Below are 25,144 nucleotides of genomic sequence, written 5' to 3'. Positions count from 1 at the left end.
ATATACAGTAAATAACAGAACTGGATTAGACTACAGGACTACACACTACAGGACATCTAAGAGTAGTTGAGCTCAGGCATCTAGTTTTCCAATGAAAAAGGGACAAGCTCTTAGAAAAAAGGCTCACTTTAAATTACTTTCAGTGTTTTGTCTATCATCTGTCATTGTAATATACATAAGCCACTACATAAGTGCAGAAAAATAGAATAATTTCTTAAAAGAAATCCTGTAAGGACCACAGTAGAAGACCAAGTGTGAGAGTATTACCACCAAGCAGAGGTTTTAGTATAGAGTACAGTTTATTTAGAAGAGAACATTTAAGATACTGTCCTGGTTTCATCTCTGATAGAGGGGATAGAGTTAATTTTAGATAGAGGGATAGAGTTAATTTTCTTCCTAGTAGTTGGTACAGCGCTATGCTTTGGCTTTAGTATGAGAACAATGTTGATAACACACTGATGTTTTACTTGTTGCTAAGTAATGCTTATCCTAAGAGTCAGGGACTTTTCAGTTTCCCATGCTCTGCCAGTGAGGAGGCGCACAAGAACCCAGGAGGGAGCACAGCCAAGACATCTGACCTAAACTAGCCAAAAGGATATTCTATACCACAGCACATCGTGTTCAGTATATAAACTGGGGGGAGTTGGCTGAGAGGGGCCAATCACTGCTTGGGTACAGGCTGGGCATTGGTTAGCATGTGCTGAGCAACTGTATTGTGCATCACCTTTCCTTCTTGGGGTTTATTCCCCTCTCTTTTGCTTTATTTCCTATTAAAATGATTCTACTATTATTATTCTATTATTATATTTTACTTTTTTTCTACCATTAAACTGTTCTTATCTCAAACCAGAGGTTTTACCTTTTTCAAATTCTCCTCCCCATCCCACTCAGGGGTTGAGTGAGCACCTGCATGGTACTTAGCTGCTGGCAGGGGTTAAACCATGACAGATGCAAAACATTTGCTCAGCTTAATTTAAAATAACTTTGACAGAATAGAGAACAACACACAATATCATGAGCATTTCTGTATTGTGTAATTATACAGTATCTTCTTTTTTCCTCATGGAACCATTCTAGAACTTGAAAATGCTTCAGTATGTAACTATACCTTCTCTAATTACTAGCATTTTCCCCCAACCCCAGTTAGGAAACACACAGTGTTTTAGGAACCAAAAAAAAAGGCGGCAGAGGACAGTAATTTTCCATACTAACATGTATCAGTTTACATAGCTCACTCTGCTATGTAAACCACAACACTTTCTTTTTAAATCTCATTATTGTATCAGAACTTCTCAGATGAAAGCTTCCATGAATTTTGGTATGGTTTGAAAGTATTTCTGTTAATGAATTTGCAAGCATTAATTAAAAAGTTCAGATCAATCATATCAGAATAATACATAAGTCCTAATGGTGGGGGTTGTTTTCTTAAGCATGAAGGCTAATTGCTTAATTTTCGACAGTTGCTTGGCTTCCAGAAGCTCCAGCTGAATTCAAATGAACCTGAGAAAGAAGGATTTAGCATTTCAGAAGGCATTTTCCATGACGTTTCCCAAGTGAGGGGATGAAAGAGTGAGAGGATGTACCAAACTGACTACAATTAACCCAGCACATGAATTAATTCAGTCAATTTCACAAAACACTATCAGAGCAGAGGAAGATTATGATCACAAGTCTAAGGATCTCAGGAAAATTTTCAACGTAACAGAAATATATAAGGACACAGTTGAAGCAGTCAATAGTTATTCAGAGGAACATGAAAGAACTTTCAAATCATTTGACCTAAATCTCTGGGGAGGAAGGGAACAGAATAACAATCTGTGCTGTTTTAGGTTTGATTCAAAAAAAAAAGTTATGAAAAGCCTTCCCTGTAGGTTCACAGAAAGGTAGATGGCTTTATACTAATCATATGTAACCGGATTCCTCTCTTTATATGATAAACCACCGATTCACCAAGTTTACAGGAGCTCCTTTTGCATTATGAAAATAAACTTGACAAAATAAGACTTTATAAATCTTTATAATCTTCTATATTATTATGCAATAAAACCTCATTCAGTAATGAAAACTTTTGATATAAGCCCAGAGAAGTGAACATTCTGAAACACAATCAAGTTTCAGCTAATGTAAACTATAATAACTGCATTAAGATAATTTTATTACTATTTTTAGAAGCAGCTAGGTATACGTCCACCTTGGAGAAGGGACAGAAGTCAGAAGCAAGGCTGCACAGTTTTAACTTTTTAATTCTTTGCAGAGAATAAAATCTATCAACCACTAAACATTTTCTAGCTTTTCTGAAAGCAAACCTGAAACTGGGCTCACTATGACTCAATGCAGAGGAAAATTTGCATCTTTTTTCACATGATAAATTGTCAGGAAAAATTCGTAACATTTAATTAACCATTCACAAAATTCTCAAAATAAATCCCAGCACTAAACTGCTGGGAACAACAAGAATTTAATCCATAAGCACTATTCTTCTCCAAGCTTCCCCAAACTGATCCATACAGTTAACTGAAAAAGAACAAGTGTATAATGATTTCTAAATTATTGACTGACTACAGAAAGACAGTCCTGGATTTGCCCCACTGCATACAACTAAGTAACACAACAGATTTACAGAGAAAGACATCCTAAGGTGTCTTCTCCAGAAGCTCTCAGGAGAACTGGCTACACAGGACTTGGAGAAGGCTGAGGTTCTTAATGACTTCTTTGCTTCGGTTTTCACTGGCAAAGGCTCTGACCACACCACCCAAATCTTGGAAGGCAGACACAGGGACTGTGAGAATGAAGACCTTGCGCCCACTGTAGGAGAGGATCTGGTTTGAGACCACCTTAAGAACCTGAACATGCACAAGTCCATGGGTCCTGAAGGAGATGAAAAATGAAGCTGCTAAGCCACTGGCCATCATATTTAAAAAATCATGGCAGCCAGGTGAAGTTCCTGATGACTGCAGAAAGGGAAATATAACCCCCATTTTCAAGAAGGGGAAAATGGATGACCGGGGGAATTACAGAGCAGTCAGTCTCACCTCTGTGCCTGGCAAAATCTTGGAGCAGATTCTCCTGGAAGGCATGCTAAGGCACATGAAAATCAACAAGGTGCTTGGTGACAGCCAGCATGGCTTCACTAAGGGCAAATCCTGCCTGACCAATCTGGTGGCCTTCTATGATGGGGCTACAGAACTGATGGACAGCGGTAGAGCAGTTGATGTCATCTACCTGGACTTGTGCAAAGGGGTCGACACTGTCCCACATGACATCCTTGTCTCTAAATTGGAGCGACATCAATTTGGTAGGTGGACCACTCGGTGGGTAAAGAACTGGCTGGATGGCTGCACACAAAGAGTTGTGGTCAATGGCTCAATGTCCAGCTGGAGACCAGCAACGAGTGGTGTCCCTCAGGGATCGGTGTTGGGACCGGTCTTGCTCAACATATTCGTTGCTGACATGGACAGTGGGATTGAGTGTGCCCTCAGCAAGTTTGCCAGTGACACCAAGCTGTGCGGTTCAGTTGATCCGCTGGAGGGAAGGAATGCCATCCAGAGGGACCTTGACATGCTTGTGAGGTGGGCTGATGCCAACCTTATGAAGTTTAACCATGCCAAGTGCAAGGTCCTACACCTGGGTCAGAGCAATCCCAGGCACAGCTACAGGTTGGGCAGAGAAGAGATTCAGAGCAGCCCTGCAGAGAAGGACTTGGGGGTGTTGGCTGATGAGAGAATGAACATGGGCCGGCTTCAGTGTGCGCTTGCAGCCCAGAAAGCCAACCGTATCCTGGGCTGCATCAAAAGGAGCGTAACCAGCAGGTCAAAGGAGGTGATCCTGCCCCTCTACTCTGCTCTCGTGAGACCTCACCTGGAGTATTGTGTGCAGTTCTGGTGTCTTCAACATAAAAAGGACATGGAACTGTTGGAACAAGTCCAGAGAAGGGCCACAGGGATGATCAGGGGACTGGAGCACCTCCCAAATGAAGACAGGCTGAGAAAGTTGGGGCTGTTCAGCCTGGAGAAGAGAAGGCTGCGTGGAGACCTCATAGCAGCCTTCCAGTACCTGAAGGGGGGCTATAGGGATGCTGAAGAAGGACTCTTCATTAGGGACTGTAGTGACAGGACAGAGGGCAACGGGTTAAAACTTAAACAGGGGAAGTTTAGACTGGATATAAGGAAGAAGTTCTTTACTGTAAGGGTGGTGAGGCACTGGATTAGGTTGCCCAAGGAAGTAAACATGCTCCATTCCTGGCGTTGTGAATGCCCCATTCAAGGCCAGGCTGGACAGAGCCTTGGGTGATACGGTTTAGCGTGAGGTACCCCTGCCCATGGCAGGGAGGTTGGAACTAGGTGATCTTAAGGTTATCTCCAACCCTAACTATTCTGATTCTATGATTATTAACTGTGCCCATTAATACACAGCGATAATGCAAGACTTCGACTTCACAATACTGTGAAGTATTCTATTTCATAGCTGTAAAACCAAGCAAGATGATTATATTGTAATGAGAACAGTAGGGGCCAATTCAGAAAGGAATGAAAATGGCAAAAACTGGATGTCGGTATTATACTGATGCCCTTATTGATACCTGGATCTTGAAAGACTCTCTCAAGTGCTACTAATCCATAAAGCACTTATACTTGATAAACACTTTAGGTATTTTATTTCATCTTCCTAAGACATTCACAGACTTGTTTCTGAGCAAAAATGTTACAATCTTCACTCGACTGAAGATTTCATCATTTGCCTCATGTCTAATAGAATTAATAGCATATAAATCTGTGTTATCAGGTCTCACTATAGCTGGTCACCAAAAAAAAAGTGGGTTTTTTTTTAAAAAAAAGGACTGTGCACCAGGTGCAATGGAGACCATATGTCCTCCTGAAAGCACAGAAAAAATGACAAATATTCCCACCCTTTGGGGAAAAAAAGTAAAAAGTCCTGGTCAAGATACTTCCCCAGTGAATTACCTTGGCTGAATTCCCTTGCTTGCCTGGGGACATTCAAACGTGTATCACTTTTCCTACACAGTATCCAAATATCAGAAAAGAGCGGAAGATTTACTAACAGGAAAAAGAGGTTTCTGTTTGTCTATCATGATAAAATGATTAAATATTTACTTATAAAATGTTACTGAACAAATTACTGAAATAGTCCTTTGAATGAGGAGGTGATCTGAGCAGGTTTAAAAGATCAGGCTAGTTAGGGAGAGGTACGAAAACAGATACCATAATGTTCCAGCTGTTAAGGTAGTATTTCTGGACACATGGAAGAATTTAATGTGCTCAGGTGAATTTTATCGAAAATGGCAGAGACAATTTTTTTTTATTTCTTTTCTTGTTTTTAAATTGCTGCATCAGAGTTGGGTGCTAACTTCACTCAGAGTGGAAGTAACCCATCCTGGATCCAAGCCTATGCTAAAAGACACAGAACACAATTACGTATTGCATGCATATAAATATTTATGCAAAATACTACTGCATACAGTATTACTTACTAAACAAAGATGCAAACAGCAACTTTAAATTGTTCCAAGATGCCATACAGGGCCTTTGGGACTAATACATTAGAATCAAATTTTAGCAACACTTAACAGTTGGTTGTTTTTGATGCCTTGAACAGATTACATATGAGAAGTTCCATCAGTGAAAATAACTTGCTATTAATTTCTTATGTTTCAGAATAGAAGCAGTTTTTGTTAACAGTGAAAAAAGACAGAATAATCTGTCTTATTTCCTGATACTATGAGACCATTCCTGTTGCAAACTCTGACTAAGCAAATACAGATAGACTGACCGAGATCTTCAGTTTCAGCTGAATTTGTGTTGTTAAAGAACCACACCCAACCAATGTGTTGTGGAAATTTTTCTGAAGCTTATGGCATCCTCCACTTTACAAGGAAGCTGCAAACACAAACAACTAGGATTTGCTCTGCCAACTCCTACTACTTTGAAGAAAATTTCATCCCTCAAATAGCTTTTTAATAACAAGGATAAAACAAAAATAATTAGGCCAAGAATCATCCTTATAATACTATTCTTGGAATAAGACAAGAAAAAAACGTTATTCAAGGAACTCAGTTACAATGTTTTACAGACAGTGTAAAAATAAGAATGTAAAACTAAAGCAACGCTAGCTGCATGGATACACAAAATTGAAGCTGCAAAAGGTAATAGCATATAGCACCTATTTTGTTTAAACTAGAAATCTGGACAAAGAGAGATGATACCATTTATGGACAAACTGGAGTATGTGAGGAGGCAACATATGAGCCAGGCAGGCACAGAAGGAAACACCAGTGACTATCAATCCTTCCAATCTTGTTAGCACCTTTGTCTCTGCTGCATCTCCGCTCCTTTAATTCTTTTCCCCCTTTCTGGCAGCAGTCAAGAGGACTTCTGTATTTCTGTTCTCTCTACAGAAGCATGCAAGAGCCAGTCCTTTAATATTCACTTTTTATAGAACATGTAATGGTGAAAGACCTAAAGAAGAGGAAGACAGCTGAAGAGTTTGCACAGGTCTTGCCAACTGTTTGTTAGCACCAGCTTTTAGTCCGGGGTTACAGCAAAGTCTTTGTCAAAGCAAATTCTCTGTCAAAGGGAAAGCATAATAAAATACAATGAGATTTTTCTATAACTTTTCTTGATAAACCACTGACTTCTTATGTGAAGGAGATGTGTTAATTCTACAGTACCTGCCATTCCTTCATGAATTTACATGCTGCACAGAGAAATGTGGTCAAACTCGAGCAGGTGCAGATTTACACAAATATTATGAAACAATAACTGGCCAAGCAAATAGGATAAGAATGAAGCTTTGTTCAATGGAAAAAATGTTCAATGTGAAGTGAAAATTTTCTCCACAATCTGTTTTGCTTTGTGGAGACAGCTGTTCCCCAAAACCATTATCCTGCCATAAATATTACTGCAAATTGACTTCTTGTTAATCTGACTTTGTCATGCAAAGTTGGGGCAAATGTTTCCCTGCAGATAAGAAACTTTCTCATGCTTCATGATCCTTTTCCAGGTGGACATTTAGGGCCCAAAGCAAAATCCTTCTGGATGGCTTTACCTACGTAAGTTTCTTTTGAACAGTAGATTCCCAGAATATGCGAGACTCCAGGAGAAATAAATGGAGGACAGTCTATGCTTAATATGCTTAAAAAAAAAAAATCTCTAATTACCATGATAAGAGTTCTGTTTTTTCTCAAGCACTCACTGATAAGTACATTAGACTAATTTAGCGTTACTTCACAGAGGGTGAGTCTCTAAATCTCAGGAAATACAAGAATTCAAGGACTGGTTTCCAAGTAGCAGCTATGACTATACCTGGTAAAATAACAGACAATTTCAGGTGCCTTCTAATTTTGCATCAGATATACACAGACGAATCCTCAACAGAAGATACAAGACTTGCTCACGTCTCTGATCCAATTATGGCTGCAACATGCTATGGAAGTGCCTTAAAATACCTGATTTTGACTAGATAGCAGGCTTCTAACACCTTGTAGGCTGGAAAGGAAGAGGCTGAACTACATCTGCACTCCCAGATCAGTAGGTCATAAAATCTGCCTTAAAAGAACTATCTAACTGAAAGCACGGAATCAGTTCTATAAAGTCTAGTGTCTTTGCAGAGAACAGTATCTGTCCTTCCATAATCCAGAGCAGATGTACCGTATTCTGCTCATCCTCCACTACATACAGAATAGGAATGAACAGGACTGATCTTGGGGGACTGGTTGTATACAACAGTGTTGCCTTCTAGTCCCTAAAAAAAAAATCAGTGATGTCACAAAATTTCTCACAGTAAGTTTTACACTGAAAATCTGCACTGGTGGGAGCTGAGGAATCACGAGCATGCGACTCACAGGAATCATAAGCAAGTACACACAGGAAACCATAACCCAACAGTCTGACACACTGTCAGCAATTTTCACTGGCCTCTTACTTCTTACAAGATATGAAACATTCATACAGCTATTGCATTCCCCAAATAAATTAAACTTTCTCCCCTATTGCAGTAAGCCAAAGTTAATACTCCTTAAATCATGTATTTCAGGCTCTGGTGTCCCTAACTACAAATTACCCTTACTCCAGGTAAAACAAGCCAGCTGTGGAAATTCACCCCTTTTTTCTCCATCTCACAGATCAGAAGTAGCGAATGGGGAAGGGGTAAGAAGCGGGTAACTAGTGGAAAAAAAAGAAAACATTAAACTGTGAGTATTTGACTTCTTCCTTTCTCCTACTGCAGCTAAGCTGTGAAATTTTATAATTGTTCTTCTGCTTTACTGACAATACACAAAAATCAAAGATCAAGAAAAATCCAAGTATGCACACTGTGAAGATTTATGCATTTATGTGTATGCTCTGTGCCAACATACACATAAGTGCATAAATCATACAAAGAACTCTCCATGGTACAGACATCAGAACTCAATACATCCCTAACACTGAGAACACACAGAAAAGGTTTCTCAGTAAAAAACAGGATACATGTAAAGCAAGCTCTGCATCCTTAATTATAAAGAAAATCATTCAGAGGTTTTAATTATGCAATGTAATATTTTAACTCCTACCATACTAAGACATTTGAAAAGGAAATTAATTTAGTTGAAAAAATTGCCAACATTTGATTCACAATCTACCCTAACACCAAACTGCAACAGAAGACTTCTGTCTCCTACATTTTCCTAGCTAATATAAATGCAATAAGCAGTTCTGCTGGAAGACATGTAAGAGGAAGTAAGAGAAGCTATATCACTCCACTTTCTTTCTCCTCACAACACGCACAAAAGCAACTTCGTTAATAGTCTCTTGAAAACAAAAAATAAGTTTTCATTGTGGGTGAGGAAGGGGGCAGGGAGGGGCAGAATAATAACTCCTTTTATTCCTCCCCACCACACTGGCCACATAAATGGGAACAAGACATGTAGTGTTTGGAATTAATCTCCACCCATGAATTCTTTAAAAATAACACATTCTTTTTGGTCTTTTTCATCTTTCAAATTTGCATAAAATATTTCAACATAAGCCACTGTTTTTGTCATCCTGAAAAACAGGGTGGGAGGGGGAGGGAGAAATCATTCAGCTTCAACAGAGTTCCATGAAATATGGTTTTCACTTATTACAGAGAATGTTTCAGAGATAATGGAAAGGTAATTATATTGAAATGTAATTTTCAATTAATTACTTTTTAAATTATGCTGCCGGATACCCAAATGGTGCCACAAATGTAGAGGATATTTAGCTTTAATCTACTGACAGTAATAGCTCTGGGTTATTTTTGTTTGTAGGCCCATTTAATCGACAATTTCTTTTTAAGCAATTTATATTGACCCAGTATCTGAAAAAACAGCTTCTGAAAAAGAAGTAGATATTACAGGGCCTTGATTCACACATGTCAACAATCACATACATTAATGATACTGTATTACTGACAATTACATGACTAGCTGTGAAAAGGAATGCTAAAGCATCCCCAGTAAAAGTCCACGGGTTTAAGATTCATTGACTCGGACAAGGTTTTAAAACCTGACTTTTGACAAAATACAGGGGAATGTGGTGTGTCAAAAAATCAGATACCATATAGAGAGGGTTAATAAGTTAGAAAACATGATTTACATGAGAATGTATAGATTTTTGGGCATTTTAAATGTATTTCTAATCTTCATAAATCAGAAATTCAAATTAAGTTTGGAATTCATCATGGAGAAAACCTTTGTGCATCAGGGTTAAGTCTGATTTAAACTGAAAGGCATTTTCTGATCTTAGCATTTGATTTAATACTTTTTTACATAATTAATTTGAAAGTTCTGGTAACCAAATAAAATTAATTTTTAGCTAAAGCAGAATGCAAATTCTCATCTACTCAGACAACAGTCTACAGGAAAAGAACCCAAAACAATAAAATCACATGCTGTCACAGGCTGCTCCTACCAAATACCCCATATGGACAAATATTTTAATACTATCAATACTAGAGATATATAACTGACAAAATTTTCCCTCAACTAACATATCTCTTCAAAAACACTCAAAACAGATATGAGAAGACTCAATTTTTATGCACTAACTAGATTTCTAAGCATAACCTTGTACTATGTTCTCATGTTATTAAAATAAATTGATGCTAATTACTAAAATAAATCTGGAACGTATTCACCAACAATGGCAGTGTCATCCTAGTCTTATATCTGTGTAAGAAAAAACAAACTTTACTAACAGGTTTTCTTTAGTACATCATCATAGGTGTGTGTAAGTTTGTATATCAAAAGTACTACACACATAAATACATAAATTTAATAAACATCCTATATTGACATATAAAGGTGGGTTTTTTTAAGAAGAAAGAATGCTAAGGCACATACATGTAGAAGGATATTTTATTACCGATTAATGTTAAAAGAAATATCCATAAATTATTACATACTGTATAGATTGAAGAACAGATAGCTTAATATTCTATAATGGCAATATAACAATCAATAAATAAACTAAATGTACCCTTTCTGAAGGACTTTTTTCTGTGTTTGTTTCACTTTAAGAACAACGTAGCTGATTTCAAATTAACATGAAAATATGAGGTTAGCATTTTTCACACATTATTACTCAATACCATAATTGGTACCATATTTATACTGTTTTCATCCTGTTAGAGGAACTGAAATGTTGTCAGAGTAGTCTGTCACTCTTCAAATAAAATATGTTAAAAATAAAACAGACCCTAGTGTGACCCTCATTTATTTTTATTTTTTTTTCCCCCTTTGGAAATGTTGTAGCTTTAAGTATCATACTCTTTGGCACAGAATAATCCCTTTGGCCTGAATATCAAGACAGCTTAAAATTCTCTACCCACCTAAATAGGGTGGTACCCTAATAAACCAAAAAAAAAAAAAAACCACAAAAACTCTCTTTCTTTTAAAATACTTTGAAACACTAGCTAATGAACATCAGAACTGTAAAGTCATCCTTGAGTTAGCCATTTAACAATAAGAATTAGGCAGGTAACATGTAAATGAAAACTATTGAGGCTCGTAAATCTTCAACCTAAGTGTCCTGGGTTCAGCAGTAGCAGTCATTTTTCTCGTTCTTAGTAGCTGCTGCAGTGTTGTGGTTTTGACTTTCAGCCTTGGAATAGCGCTGATAACACTGATGTTTTTAGCTGTTGCTCAGTAATGTTTACTGTGACCAAGGACTTCCCAAGTCTCATGTTCTGCCAGGGAGGAGGGGAAGCCGGGAGGAAGCAGAGACACGACACCTGACCCAAACTAGCCAAAGGGGTATTCCATACCACAGCACATCATGCCCAATATATGAACTGAGGAGCAGTTACCTGGAAGGGCTAGATCACTGCTCGGGTCGGGCTGGGTATCAGTCGGCAGGTGGCAAGCGGATGTATTCTCTTCCCTTGTTATTTCCCTTATCATTATTATTATTGGTGGTAGCAGTAGTGGTTTGTGTTATACCTTAGTTACTGGACTGCTCTTATCTCGACTCATAGGAGTTACATTCTTTTGATTCTCCTCCCAATCCCTCTGGGAGCAGGGGGAGAAATGGTGGGGGAGAGTGAGTGAGCACCTGCATGGTTCTGGGTTGCCGGCTGGGCTTAAACCACAACAGTTCTTTTTGGTGTCCAACATGGGGCATGAAGGGTTGAGATAACAACAGATCTGACCAGAGTGTGTACCAAGACAAAGAAGGTACTGTGCAATAAAAAAAAAAAAAAAAAAAAGGTTAAAAATGGGATCTTAAGGCAGAGAGGGGAAGTATCAAAAAGAAAGGAAGATATAAAGGAGGAAGAGATGTTAGCACAGACTGAGGAAAAGAGACAGAGGGACCACTAAAGATGATTAAAAAGTATTCAAAACTGAACACTTGCAGCAGAAAATGACTACCTGAAACATTTTACACCTCGGTGCCCTCAACACTTTACACAGAAAGCAGGCTCACAAGTCAGATTGCCAGAATCTCTGCCTGGCAGGCTTCCCAACCCTCTAGGTATCCTGGAAGCTGTTTCCCTAGAAAAATCTGCCCAGAAATCCAGAAAAACAGAGTGCCCAGTGTCTGAAGGGTAGAGTTTTCTGCTGGTGATACATACAAGCTACACAATTTTTCTCTTTTGTAGCTAGAAAGACACAACATCCTTTATTAGCTATAAGTTTCTTGTATGTTGGGCACTGGCTTCTCCTACATAATAGATAAGCTATATTTCTTCACACCCTACTAACTCTTCTGTAAGTTAGCTCAAACTTGAGTTCCCTTTGTTCAATCATTTTGGTCAAAAGCAGAAATGTATGGTTTCTGCAGCACCTCTTGATAGAAAATTATAGCTTCCTATCTGCAGTAGGAATACTTCACTTTATATAAGAAGGCAAGGTCCTTACAGTAAATCAGTATCTTCTATAAAATCAAAGGATGCAGCAAAGAGAAACAGCACAAAAATCCTTCTTTCACTCCGTATTTCTCTGTGCTTGAAATTTTAACAGGTTTTCCACTTATGACAATGGTCCTAAGACCCAACTTTTTCTTACAAGTCTTGTCTTAGTCTCAGACCATCATGGCCACAGGAATACTATTACAATGTCCCAGTAATGTATTTTGCTTCTTCAAGACCAAACCACAGTGATGCTTTGCAATCATCTTATGATCAGCTACTGTACACAGTAAGTTATCTGCCAATGTCACAAGTTTCAGGGTACACCACACTATGCTCTGCCCTAGTGCATCTCATTCCTTTTACTATAGTCCATAATATCAAGCTTTTCCAGTATAATATTCATATTTTTCTCCTTTTTTAGCAAGAATTCCCAGACTTGGTTTAGCGAGTTGATTTTATTAGCATCCATCTACTTCTTTTGACTAGGTTATTATCAAAAACAACTAATGCGATTAGTGGTCCTAGACACACTGCTTTAACCTGAATACCTTCTCTTCCAGGACCCAATGCAGTCACTCTGTTAGCTTACTAAAAAACTAATGTCGGTCATCTAAAGAAAACTGAGCCCTTTTGTTAACAGGGAGTACTGCTCTCAGTAACACACCTCCAAAAGCTCAACTGGCCTTTGACCCCGGAAAGGAGGGGTTCCAAAAAAACTAATCCTTTCAGTCTCTAAACTTTTTCATGGTTCTCATGTTCCAGCACAGCAGAGCATGGGCTTTTTAACACCTCTGTGCTACAAAGGAAGAATAACTAGGTCATTTTAAAAACTAGTTCATTTGATTACTCCTTCTTCTCCGGCTTCTTTTATTTTTCATTATATTTTTATATCTGGTTTTAGGCTGCTGAAGCTTCTCAGGAGTAGAGACTTGGGATGACGATCAGCTATTTAACCATTTCTCTTGCAATTGTGGTAAAGTCACAATTGCGTAAAGCACCCTACAAGCCTTATTCAAACTATTAAATCTTCAATTTTAAGCCTGGTATATATAAATGGCATTATACAGTTTTAGAAACAGTACTTTTCTCTGAGATTTGTTATTGTAATTTCAGAATAATACAAACCATTATGAGATCTCACTAGTAAGCAGAAATTTCTATGACAAGTATGGAACAAGTTAATTACTCGCTCTGAATTTTTCATGTTCCTCTCAATTAATGTTAGCAATATTATGTACTGTGAATGACAAAATGAAATTCACCTACTGAAAAAGTCTGCCAGCAGAAAAAGAATGCACTTTGCTCTAAGCTTTAAATATTTGTCTATTGACAGAATAGCCACATGCAGCATTAATAAGTGATTTCTCAATAAAAGCCTACAAAATAAAAGATATTGCTCCTATGCATAGCAAAAGGAAAAAAAAAATCAAATTAAGATTACTTACTTGATTAAGTATATCTTGTTTCTGTAATGCATGCAAGGAAGGAAAGAACACACATACATTAGTGCAGTGTCATAACACTTAGGCTCTGTTTTTAGAATAGAACTATTTTTGTTGAAAGGTTAGTGATGTAAATGAACAGGTTTAAGACATTAGACAGAATATGCCATTTTCTTGCATTAGTGCATATGCCCAGAAAATGGTTCTGTCAGCATTCTAGTCTTGATTAGAGAGCGCAAGCAATTTATTTTTAACCATACAATGACAGATAACCAACGGAAAAAAAGTAAATACAATGTTTGTCTTTCTCTGTGTACTTTAAAAAAGTAACAAAAATTATCTGCTGTCAAGAATAGTTGTTAATGAAATAACTTAAACGGAAATGAATGGTAATGGTAATTTCATAAATACATTAACAACAAAAGGAGGGCTAAGGAGAATTTCCTTCCTTCACTGGATGAAAACATAGTGACAGGATGAGGAAAAAGGCTGAAGTACCTAACACCTTCTTTGCCTCAGTCTTTAACAGTAAGACTGTTCTCTGGGTACCCATCCCATTGAGCTGGAAGCCAGGGAGGGGGAGCAGATTGACACCCCCATAATCTAAGGGGAAACAATTAGCAACTTTGGAGTAGGCAAATGATTTCAACCTGACTGTAAACATCCTGCCAAACTTGGGGCTTCACTTGTCTGGGCAGATCCAGCCATGGAATGCACCTTGCGTCATGCACTCATTGCCATAACCTTCCTGATCTTTCTGCGTATGCAGATTTATTCTTTTTATCCACATCTGGAGCACTGCCCTGCTCCATGCTGCAGCCTGACTGCTTGTCTGGTTGAGATCCCTCCACCTACTTTTCATGTCACTCTTCATGAACTGATTAAGCTTAAGAGCTCGAGATGGTAACTAAGAAAGCAAGTAACCAAGAAACCCCCCCAGAGGATGACAACACTAGGACTACAAGCACACAATGGTGTGTACTTACTGCCCATTTAGACACAGTCTTTCTCTCCATCTGCTTTCCTAATTCTTGCTAGCCTATTCAGTGCTCCTTTCAAAATGAAATGGCCAAAATTAATTACTTAAATATTCTTTCCATCATCTGGGATTTATTTTATAAATCACAGCTCTCTAGGTGGCAGATCTTAACCTACCTATGTGATTTACATCAGGTATAAAATCTATTCTTAATTGCATATTTGACACTGACTTCGAAAAGGTGGCAGAGCAAAGCTTCAGTAGCATTTGTAGGAGTTTTAGTCATCTCCCTTTCGTTGAAAGCAGAGAGTAAAAGCTCAATAAACAAACTCCCTATACTGGATGACCTTCTGACAATCAGATACATCATTTCCACTAAGCCCAAAAAACACTCAACAAGATATAAGACAATGGAAAAACAAACCAGATGACTTCATGTAACAAGTTTCAAATACCAATAGCTTTTCTTTTGCTATTTCCATCCCATTACATCAGCTTGTGACAAAAAACTGCAATACAGAAGGAAGAGAGTGGAATAAATTCCTGAACCCCTTAAGCAGGGAGACGCTTGAAACAGGAAGTTCTTAATGCTTTTTTTTAAAGTACATAAATTTGTCAGTCTGCTAAATCTGCCACAGCTTTATGCCCCATGTTTATTGGTAAAAAACTGGCACCACCTTTTGTTAGAAAATTTCAGTGCTTATGACATAATCTAGGAAATGAAGAGCTAAAACAGAAACACGATGGTATCCTTACAAAACACAACAAAATGGAACTGCTGTCTTCAGTATGTAGAAGAGCTGCATTACGACTGATGCAGCTGAAATCAGTCGATTTTTGTCATCTCTTTTAGAGATAACAATTAATTAATTAACTAGTACATCCAACTCATGAAGTCCTCATCCAACCAGATACAATCAGCTTGCAAATCATTTGTAAAGAGATTATTCATGTGGCAGGGTGAATCTAAGCGAAACATATAGACATACCTGTGCAAAGGCAGTTCTGACTTGGCATATTTATTCAACTGCAGATGAAATTTCAGTCATTTTGCTCCCAGTTCAGTAGCTTATAGCATAAAACTTGAGCTAATAAATTCTAATAGATCCAAAGTAGCTTCACTGCTAGCTGTGTTTTCCTTATGCTGCACTCCCCGAAGTCTACGTGCTAAGCAGCGAAGTACAAAAGCTATCAGGGTTAGCCTAGGTCCAACGTTGATCAAGTAATAGTGAATCACTTGACCCCTGCTGAGACACTGAAGCCATTACAGGGTGCATGGCTTGCATTCCTTCCACCCCTTCCATCCTCCCATCCTATTCACAGGCTTAGGTGCTCTTCTGCTCTATAATCCCTGCATATTTTGATACATTGGTAGGATTCTACAAATAGCTGTAAACTGAAGAACACCAGGAAACACCAAAGTGTCACAGACTAAGCTGTGCCACCTGCCTACCAATGGGAACTGTTGAATGAATTCCTTGTTTTGCTTTCCTTGTACACACCGCTTTTGCTTTACCTGCTAAACTGACAATAAACCCACTGTGTTTATTAACTCCAGCTTGACACAAATTCTGCCAATTCACCTGCTTTCAGTTAGAGCAGTTATCCCAGGTGCCCCTACTGATCACTTTTTGCTATGATTCAACCTCCACATACCCCCAAACTGGAGGAACAACTTTGCTGAAAGAGACTAATCTCACAACTTCAAGTACTGATTTGTTTACACACAAATTTGACAATGTATTATCTACATGGCAACATGTTATTTAAATACCCATATATTATTTTGTACTTTAAAAGTTTACACTTCACAAATCTGAAAATGTATGATAACTGAAAATAAGAATTTTGAGAAAAAATTTGAATAATAAATTAAGACTATTCTATCAGAATCTAAAAGCACAAAGAAAACTGCAGAATTGGGAAAAAAAAAAGCAAGCACTGAATTTGTAAATCAACAGTTCAAACTTTTCTAAAAAAAAAAAAACAAAACAAAAACCCAAAAAAAAAGTCAACCAACAAAAAACAAACAAACAAACCCAACAAAATAAAACAAAAGTGGGTCTACATTCTAACAAAAATAAATTCAGGTCCTACAAACAATATTTACATTTGAGAATAAATTAGTTGGTCGCATCATTCCCATCCTTTTATAACCTATGAGTCTATTTAACTATAATAATGGAGATTTCATACAATCATTTACCAGATCAACTTATATTTTACTTAATTATGAAATATTTTCTTCAGAAACTGACTATACGAACATTCTGCTTTGCAAAGTTCAAAGTGACAAATACTTTTTCAATATTTAATGAGTTATAACTTCTTTACTTGACAATAATTTGTCTTTTACATCCTGAAATGTAAGATTAAGTAATTTGCATTTTTCTACCCTGAACATAAGACAGTCAGAAACATTACTAATAGAAACATTACTGAAATACTTTTTTATTTAGCCAAACTTTGAGTCACACTATTAGGATGTGCTAAGCAGATGCAAATTGCAATTGGGGATAACAAAAGAAAACAACTGTCTTTTTCTACCAGCCAAACCAGAATACTTTGTCTAGTAGTGAATCTGTAGAGACAATAAACATGCGCACACACTTTTTTTCCACCTGAATTCTTCATATTGTCAGAAAAAAATTCTCCTTTAATAATGGGGATCCCACTACGAGAAACAAAGCAAGATAAATAGAATTTTAAAAGTAAACTTAACTGAACAGGTACTACTTTTCTAACTTTCATAATTATGTTTAACATTTTGGATATTTGAAAAGAATTGGGAAGCATGTTAACCGACCCAAGAGAGTTTTATTTTTTTTGTGTCTGTGTGCTGGTTTTGGTTGTGATCAATTTCTTCATAGTAGTCAGTATGAGGCTATGTTTTGGATTGGTACTGAAAACAGGTAATACAGGGATGTTTTCATTATTACTGAGCAGTGCTTACATAAAGTCAAGGCCTTTTCTCAGTCTCACAGGCTGGGGTGTAGAAGTTGGGAGGGGACACAGCTGTGACAGCTGACCCTAAATGACCGAAGGTATACTCCATATCATATGATATCATACTCAGCATATAAACTAGGGGAAGAAGAAAAGAGGGGGGAATGTTTGGGGTGATGGCATTTGTCTTCCCAAGTCACCATACTTGTCTTTGGAAGACTTATTTGTCTTGGGAATTAAGATCTCTGTGATTTCTGCTCTCCCGGAGATGGCCAAACACCTGCCTGCCAATGGGAACTGGTGAATGAACTCCTTGTTTTGCTTTCCTTGTACACGCAGCTTTTGCTTTTCCTGTTAAACCGACTTCATCTCAACCCACGAGTCTTCTCACCTTTACTCTTCCAATTCTCTCCCCCTTCCCACCAGGGAGGAGTGAGTGAGCAACTGTGAGAGGCTTAGTTGCCAGCTGGGCCTAAACCATGAAAGTCTGCTTAAATCTTAGAAAAGATAATGTGGTTTTATGTAAATTACTAAGCAGGTATGTCTAATGTGATATTTATAAACTTCTAGTTCTTCAAAATATTCACATTTTTATTTTCCGAACATTTTCAAATACCCAAACACCTGATTTATAAACATTTTTCTGTTTCAAATGCTTAGATTTGGTACAACATTTGTAAATATTTCTCACCACCATTTCTGACCACTGAAGAAAGAAGAAGAAGAATTACCCCTTCAGGATTATATTTTGCTAACACACCACTGCCATGGAATTCTTCTAAGACATCCTTAATTTTCTTGGTGGAATCTGGATGAAGAATAAGAGAGAGAAAATGAAAATAGAGAAAACTGGTTTACAAAATATAAACCGTAATTAAAAAATCAAAAGCCAAACTGCTAATAGCTTTTCTCAATGAATATTAGTAATTTTCTCTAGCTGCATGAGAGCTGTGGGTAAAGAAAATGATAACATACTATCCCATCTCATTAAGTAATACAAAAATCAGCAAGTAAACACAAAATGCTCAGAAGCAAACAGTCTTTGACCTAATCCTTAACTATTGTTAATTAGCATATGTCTGAAAGAGCTGTTTGCAAGGACTATTTCAAGTCAGTTTTGTTGTCCTTGAAACACAAGTCATCTATGGAATACAGTCATTCCCAACAGTGCTACTGAATCATCTCTGGCACAGCTGCCAGTAACTGGAGGACTTAGAATCACAGAATAGTTAGGGTTGGAAAGGAGAAAACTGGAGAAAAAAAAGTATTTTTTTCTTTAATCATATCACAGAAAACAAATGTTGCTATTGACATCTCAATTTTTGCAGACTTTTAAGATATTCTAACCACTGTCAGCTACAATAACTTTACAACAACTTTTGTCTAACAATTGTGCAAAATCCCTGTAGTTCAGAAGCACATAGATCTAACCTTTCCAGTTTGTTTTTAACTGTCTACATGCAGAATAACAAAACAATTATTTCAATAAGTAGCCACTACATACAACTCTTAAACTCAGATTTGCTTAGAATACATCACGCACATAACCATTTTTCAAGCTTAAATATCTCAGCAATACAACAAAAATAACTGTAATTCAATGTTTTCTTTAAAATGCAGTAGTTGAGTGCATACTACTCAAATGTGCATAATGGACAAAACACAGAAGCAAACTGTAAACTAGTAATGAGTAACAGATGCATTACAGAAGAAAGCAAGTAAAATTCATGGCTGCACATTTATTTGTACAACAAAACCTAGAAGGAAAGGAGAGAAGCAAAGAGTACACCAAGAACAGAACTATCACATGAGCCATTAGTTAAACCCTTTAAATTATAAACATTAGGACCTAGACTTCCTGATTTTAATTGTATCAACAAAATATAGCATTGTAATAGTTCTTACAAGTAAAAGAAATTCAGCACCTCAGACCTGAAGTACGTTTACAAAAAAAAAAATGTTTTTAGCATTTATCAGGAAAGGATTTCAAAAATAGCTTTGTAACAGCTCGTAACAGCTATAAACACCAGTAAAATTCCATTTTAAGAGGTGCTGGAGGAGTTGTTTCCCCCCTCTCACACAGTTTAGAATGTAATAAGAATGGCTTTTCCCAATGTTTGTCATTTTATGATTTTTTTTTAAATGGAAACAGCCAAGACTATGTGTGGCCTCAATAAACAGTCCATTTTCACTAATCACATGTATGTCAATGTTATTGACAACTGTAAGTAACGGAGTTTAGCTGGTCTCATGATCACTTACAACATGTATTTACTTGATAAAGTCATTTATAGTCATATTGTGTCATTTGAAATACAGCAAATAATTACAACTTCGAGTGTAAAAAAACATTAATCAATACAAGAAGAAATAAAATTTATGAAGAACTGTAAACAGAAGATGATGGGTTAGATATTTATTGATGAGGACAAGAACACAAATTGATAAGTGACAAAATTTCTTCTCTTCATCTTTATTATTTCTAAATGTTTTTCAGTAGTCATATGCAGGGTTGTATACAAAACTTACAGTATCTTATGATAATGAAGTCAAGAAGTACCAAAGCAGCAGTGTGAGGTGAGCAGATGTATGACAGAGGTGACTCAATCTCATACTAAAATAGGATTTTTCTACACTTCGGAGGAAAGAGGTTAGACATACATCAAATAGAAAGCAGGGTCTCCTCACACACCTTGTATCATCCACAGTAAATAAATACATAAATAAAATAGAAATAGCCCACTCTGTAGCAATTTTAAACAGTGTCTTGAGGTTCTTCTCCCAGTGATGGCCATCCTTCTTTCATGTTTTGCCAGTTAAAAACTATTTAAGTTTGTATTATGCCTATGCAACCATAATTAAAACAGAAAACCTGTCTTTTGTTATTTATTAAAAATAAATTCTTTGCTTTATTTTATTCATATTCCTCTTAAACAAGTATCATTATGAAAGAAAATATACTCTATTCCAGCAACAATATGACTCGTCTCCTTTTTTCTGCATGAGCTTAAAGCAGTCATATCTAAAAAAACATAATTAATTCCATGCTTGAAATAACTGACATGAAAAAAGGGTCTGCGGATGTAAATTCTGCTTTAGTTGTCCCAGCAAAACTCTTCAAGAGATTTTCACATTCTGGACAGGAGTTCTATTTATTACAAGCACGACGGCATACATTTCACAGCCAAGACAGAACCCATTTTTCAGTCTTTTGTTACAGTCAATCATTTTTTTAGTTCCTTTGACAGTATCCAAACTAACATAAATAAGTATCTTTTAAAATGCTCAGAATGACAGAACAATATTTTAAGTGAAACACCAACTATCTTTTGCATGCGTACTCTTCAAAGTGCTGACACTCCTCAGAACCCATGAATCTTCCACAGCTTCTCGTAGGCAAACTAATGTTAGGAACATGTTCTATCTTTAAGAAGCTGACCTAAAGAAATATGAAGAATAGGATAATTTTCAAGTTTCATTCTCATTTGGGGATTAGAAATACAAGGGGTATTGCCTTGGAAAGCTCTACGCCCACAAAAATTAGAAACTCCAATAACATTTTCTCAGTTCTTCTTTAAAAAAGTACATGCTTTCTGTCAAAAACAGACCAAAATTCCAGAAAATATAGACAGAAGTAACACGGAAGTTTTTCTAGCTTTTCTTTCCCTAAGCTTTTTAACCAGGAAATTAAAACAATGCCATGCATTACAGTTTAGTCTGATCGAAATCATCTACATATTAACTTGAAAATGGTGGTGCAAACATAAGCACCAAACGAGAACCTGCATTCTCACTTACCTACAAGTACGTGTTCTGCATAACTCAGCAACTTACCTCTGTGAACAGTCTCAAATTCATAAGCACCACTCATGTTAAAATACAAATTCACTGGCTTAGTCTTAGTGATTTCTTAAATTAAGGACAAATTCCTCCTTTATCTAAGCCTTTGTATTCCAAGTTCTCCTCAAGAGAGGCACTTTCTAAATATGTCTAGATATAGCACGTAGCCTGTTACTGCAGAGCTTAAATCCCATCTTATCTGCAAAGCTATAGCTGGCACATTATGAATTTCATGTAGCTTTAAATATAAAGCTTGTTTCAAGTAACAGCTCTATTTTTTTTTGTTCTCACAACTTCATTTTTACCCACTAGCCCAGTGAATGCCCATGCTTTGGGCCTTCACTCACAATACAGAAGACCTTCAAGTCTCTCCTCTGCCTGAATGGATTCAAACTCTTATCCTTAAAACCCATCTTCTGCTGCAATTTGGATAGCATGCTGCAGTGGTCATCTAGTCAAGAGAGTGGAAAGAGAAAGAGAAACTGGGGACCAAGAATCAGAGCTTCCTTTGGATGAGGTGAGACATGGCTTCCCACCTAAGGCTCCAGTGAGTCTGGGGCAGAACAGGCTAGGCATGGTGTAGAAGACTGCTATCTGAAAAGCTATTACTAGTACGGGGGGGGGGGGAAGTAGATGGATTCCACACAGAGCTGCAGAAATTTTATTTTAACATAAAGATTCCAAAGCAATAGATTTATAGATGAGACCTGGGCTAATGTATTGTTTCAGAATAAAGGCAAACCAATTAAAAGAATGACAATAGAAACAAGAAACCTACACATGTAACAGTAGAAGTGTCAAAGTGTCTTTTTCTTAACTGTCTTTCAGTCCTAACAAAGATACATTTTATAACTGATGACAAATTTACATACTAAGTTCAAAACCATTTAAGATTTAGCCCACATTAAAAATTATGATTCACTTTTTAAAATGACTCAACTTCAGATGAGTAAGACTGAGCACTCAGCTGAGACTGGAATTTGGTATACCATTCCCCCATAATCAGAAAACACAAAACAGAAGGAAAGCTTGCCCAGATCACATACTTTGTCTACATTTTCTTCCCATCCTCCCTGCAAAAAAAAATCCTTGAAAAGGAAAAAAAAAAAAAAAAAGACCATATTGTATTCATAAAAGTTTTTACAATTTAAAGGGAAATAAACACTAGAAAACAATGACTGGATTAAGAGTAATTCCCTTAGAAATTCAGGTATGTTTTTCAATCTCAACAGAATTTCATCATAGCCTCCATACTTACTGGACTATAACAGCTTAACTACCTAACACTTAATTTTAACACCTACAATAAAAAGCAAAGTAGTAACCACTTTCTACCTCTACATTCCTTTTGTAAGCTTTATACAATATGAAAAATATCACAGGCATCCAAAATCCTCTCATGATCAAGTTCAGAATTTATGTAGAAGCCACAGAGCTGTCTTCTATGCATCTGCTTATAACTGAGAAGGAAAAAAAAAAAAAAGGTGCAACCTTCAATATTCAATTTTCTCCATGCCAACAAAGCCTAGCTCAAATTCAAAAACCCTGCTTGCTGGATAAGCCAATTGGGGAAAATCCAGCACTTAGTTGACATCACAATTTTTACACAAGTTCTTATTCTTCTGTGGACTTTTTTCTTTTGTGGATGCATTCATACAAAAATGTGTGTGCGTATATAAATGTATGCATATAGCTTTTTTTGTTGTTGTTTTTGTGGGTTTTTACATAGCTTATTTTATTCAGAGAACTGGATAATGCTTTTGCTCAAGCTACTGATCTTCTTAATCTAAAGTTTTACTGGTCCAGAAACACCAGTATGTTAAAAAGGCCAAACCTGGCAACACATCTGTATACAGCACAGAAAGGTAAAAACTCTTCAACTTACAACAAAAACAAAAGTTGTTCCAGTAAAAATATGCTTTTTCTAGTATGACTCAGTCTTGCAGTCTGTCTGAATTGGGAAGAGACACCTAATGGTTGACACTGAACCAGAAGGCAATGGCTTACATGTCCTATATTTCCTATACACATGGCTGTAGGGTCCCTGGCAAAGCTCTTTTAACACAGGTCAAGACTGAGCTTTGATTTGTGACTTGTAAATGGTCTTTTGATGTGAATTTAACAAAAGAAGCAAGCATTTAAGACCTTAAGTGAGATAAACACTCGATTTTGATTTTCTCTATTTATAATATAAAACCCATTGCAGCCTTGAAAAGAGTGGCCAGGCTGGGAAGGCAATCACTGTCCAGCGGTCTAAAGTAGTCTTACCTTCACTAGTTGCTAGCTATGGTTTGGGTAACACTCCCTGAACTGGAGAATTTGACTGACTACACCTTCCAGCAAACCACATTCCTACTGAATTATCTGATAAACAATTTAGAAAAAGCTTAGAAATGCAGGCAGAATTAGATGATAATAAATACGGTGGTGAGTGACCTCTGCAACAGGGAATGCAGGAGGTGGAAGAAGAAGCAGGTGAGGGAGGTGAGAACCACAGCTCCTGCTGCAGAAGACAACTTCCTCCTGACACCCAAAGCAGGAGCTGTCTCTTCCACCCATCCTCCCTGCTGCCCAGCATCACAAGGAGGAAAATTGATCCATTCTACCCATTGCTACATAATGAACGATACTTACACAATCAAGGACTTGAGAAAAAAGCAATACTGACTGCATGTGCCAGCACATCTTTAGTTCACATTTATAAAAAATGTCCACCAAACCCCAACTCCCTACCTCGTATGTTCAAACGAGGGTATATTGCAGAAAACAGGGTACTGGGGACAAATAAGGGGGAGGCTTAATTTTTATCTGCCAGTGGGATAAGCTTTAAAAGGAAGAAATAAGGAAAGGACAAAAATGTACTCCAGGACTTGAGAGGAACTAGAGATAATTCCTGCGTGTACTTCAAAACATTTTGAAAGGTAAAATAATTAATCAAATCTTAAATTTAAAAATTACTACAGCTAACTTAGTTTCTTTTGAACATTCAGAAAATTAAGGCCCAAAGAGTTTGAAAAAAATCTTCAGAGGACTTCTCTGAGAACAAGTTCACAAAGTGAGAAAATCATTGCAAGTCATTCTACTACTCAGCTTCAACATGCAGTATTTGTGCACATAGTCAATACGCTGTACTTGAAGAAACCCACTCCCCTGAGACAGGGAAGCGGGAGACACCTCAGGAGACCTCTCCAGCCCTCAGATTCCATCACCCCACTTAAGCTTGAAAAGTAATGCAAAACCTTCAGCAAGTAACTTTGCGGCTCCTTCTTTCCCTTTTCTCATTTCCTGCTTATTTATAGCTGGTCACAGTATCTGATAAAGGCTGCCAACTCATAACCTTTCCAGTCAGAATGATGATAAAACCATTCTTTATTAAATTAAGGAAGTAATATTATTGACAAGATATTTCACCCCAAACACTAACTGTAAGCACTAACCTTCTAACAGTGAAGAATCGGATCAGTCTGATTTGAAATTTAGCAGATGTTATTTCTGATTTTAAGTGGAAACAGGAAAATAGCTTTATAAATTGAGAATATTTGTACTGGTCTTGAATCTCACATTAAAAACA

The 25,144-nt window shown here is 37.1% G+C and overlaps 1 protein-coding gene across 12 annotated transcripts in view; it reads right to left on the bottom strand.

Moving 5' to 3' along the window:
- DGKB (diacylglycerol kinase beta) overlaps window positions 1–25,144 on the bottom strand; it is a 361,769-nt gene that overhangs the window by 283,950 nt on the left and 52,675 nt on the right. For 8 of the 12 annotated variants that reach the window (XM_061469232.1, XM_061469231.1, XM_061469234.1 and 5 more), the window contains exons 3-4: window positions 18,465–18,541; window positions 13,812–13,832 (exon numbers count right to left, since the gene is read on the bottom strand). The exons of 1 other annotated variant lie outside the window; for it this stretch is intronic. In XM_061469232.1, coding sequence (XP_061325216.1) covers window positions 13,812–13,832; window positions 18,465–18,541 — 98 coding nt within the window. The remainder of the gene's footprint in view (window positions 1–13,811; window positions 13,833–18,464; window positions 18,542–25,144) is intronic. 3 more of the 12 variants (XM_061469236.1, XM_061469239.1, XM_061469241.1) reach the window with 1 other exon arrangement.

The sequence above is a fragment of the Pezoporus flaviventris genome, unplaced genomic scaffold, assembly GCF_033815535.1.
Source record: "Pezoporus flaviventris isolate CSIRO_AGI_PZ_B2104156 unplaced genomic scaffold, CSIRO_AGI_Pfla_v1 ptg000055l, whole genome shotgun sequence".
NCBI lineage: Eukaryota > Metazoa > Chordata > Aves > Psittaciformes > Psittacidae > Pezoporus > Pezoporus flaviventris.
Note: the sequence above shows the minus strand (reverse complement) of the source record. Positions and strands in the feature narration are given on the sequence as shown.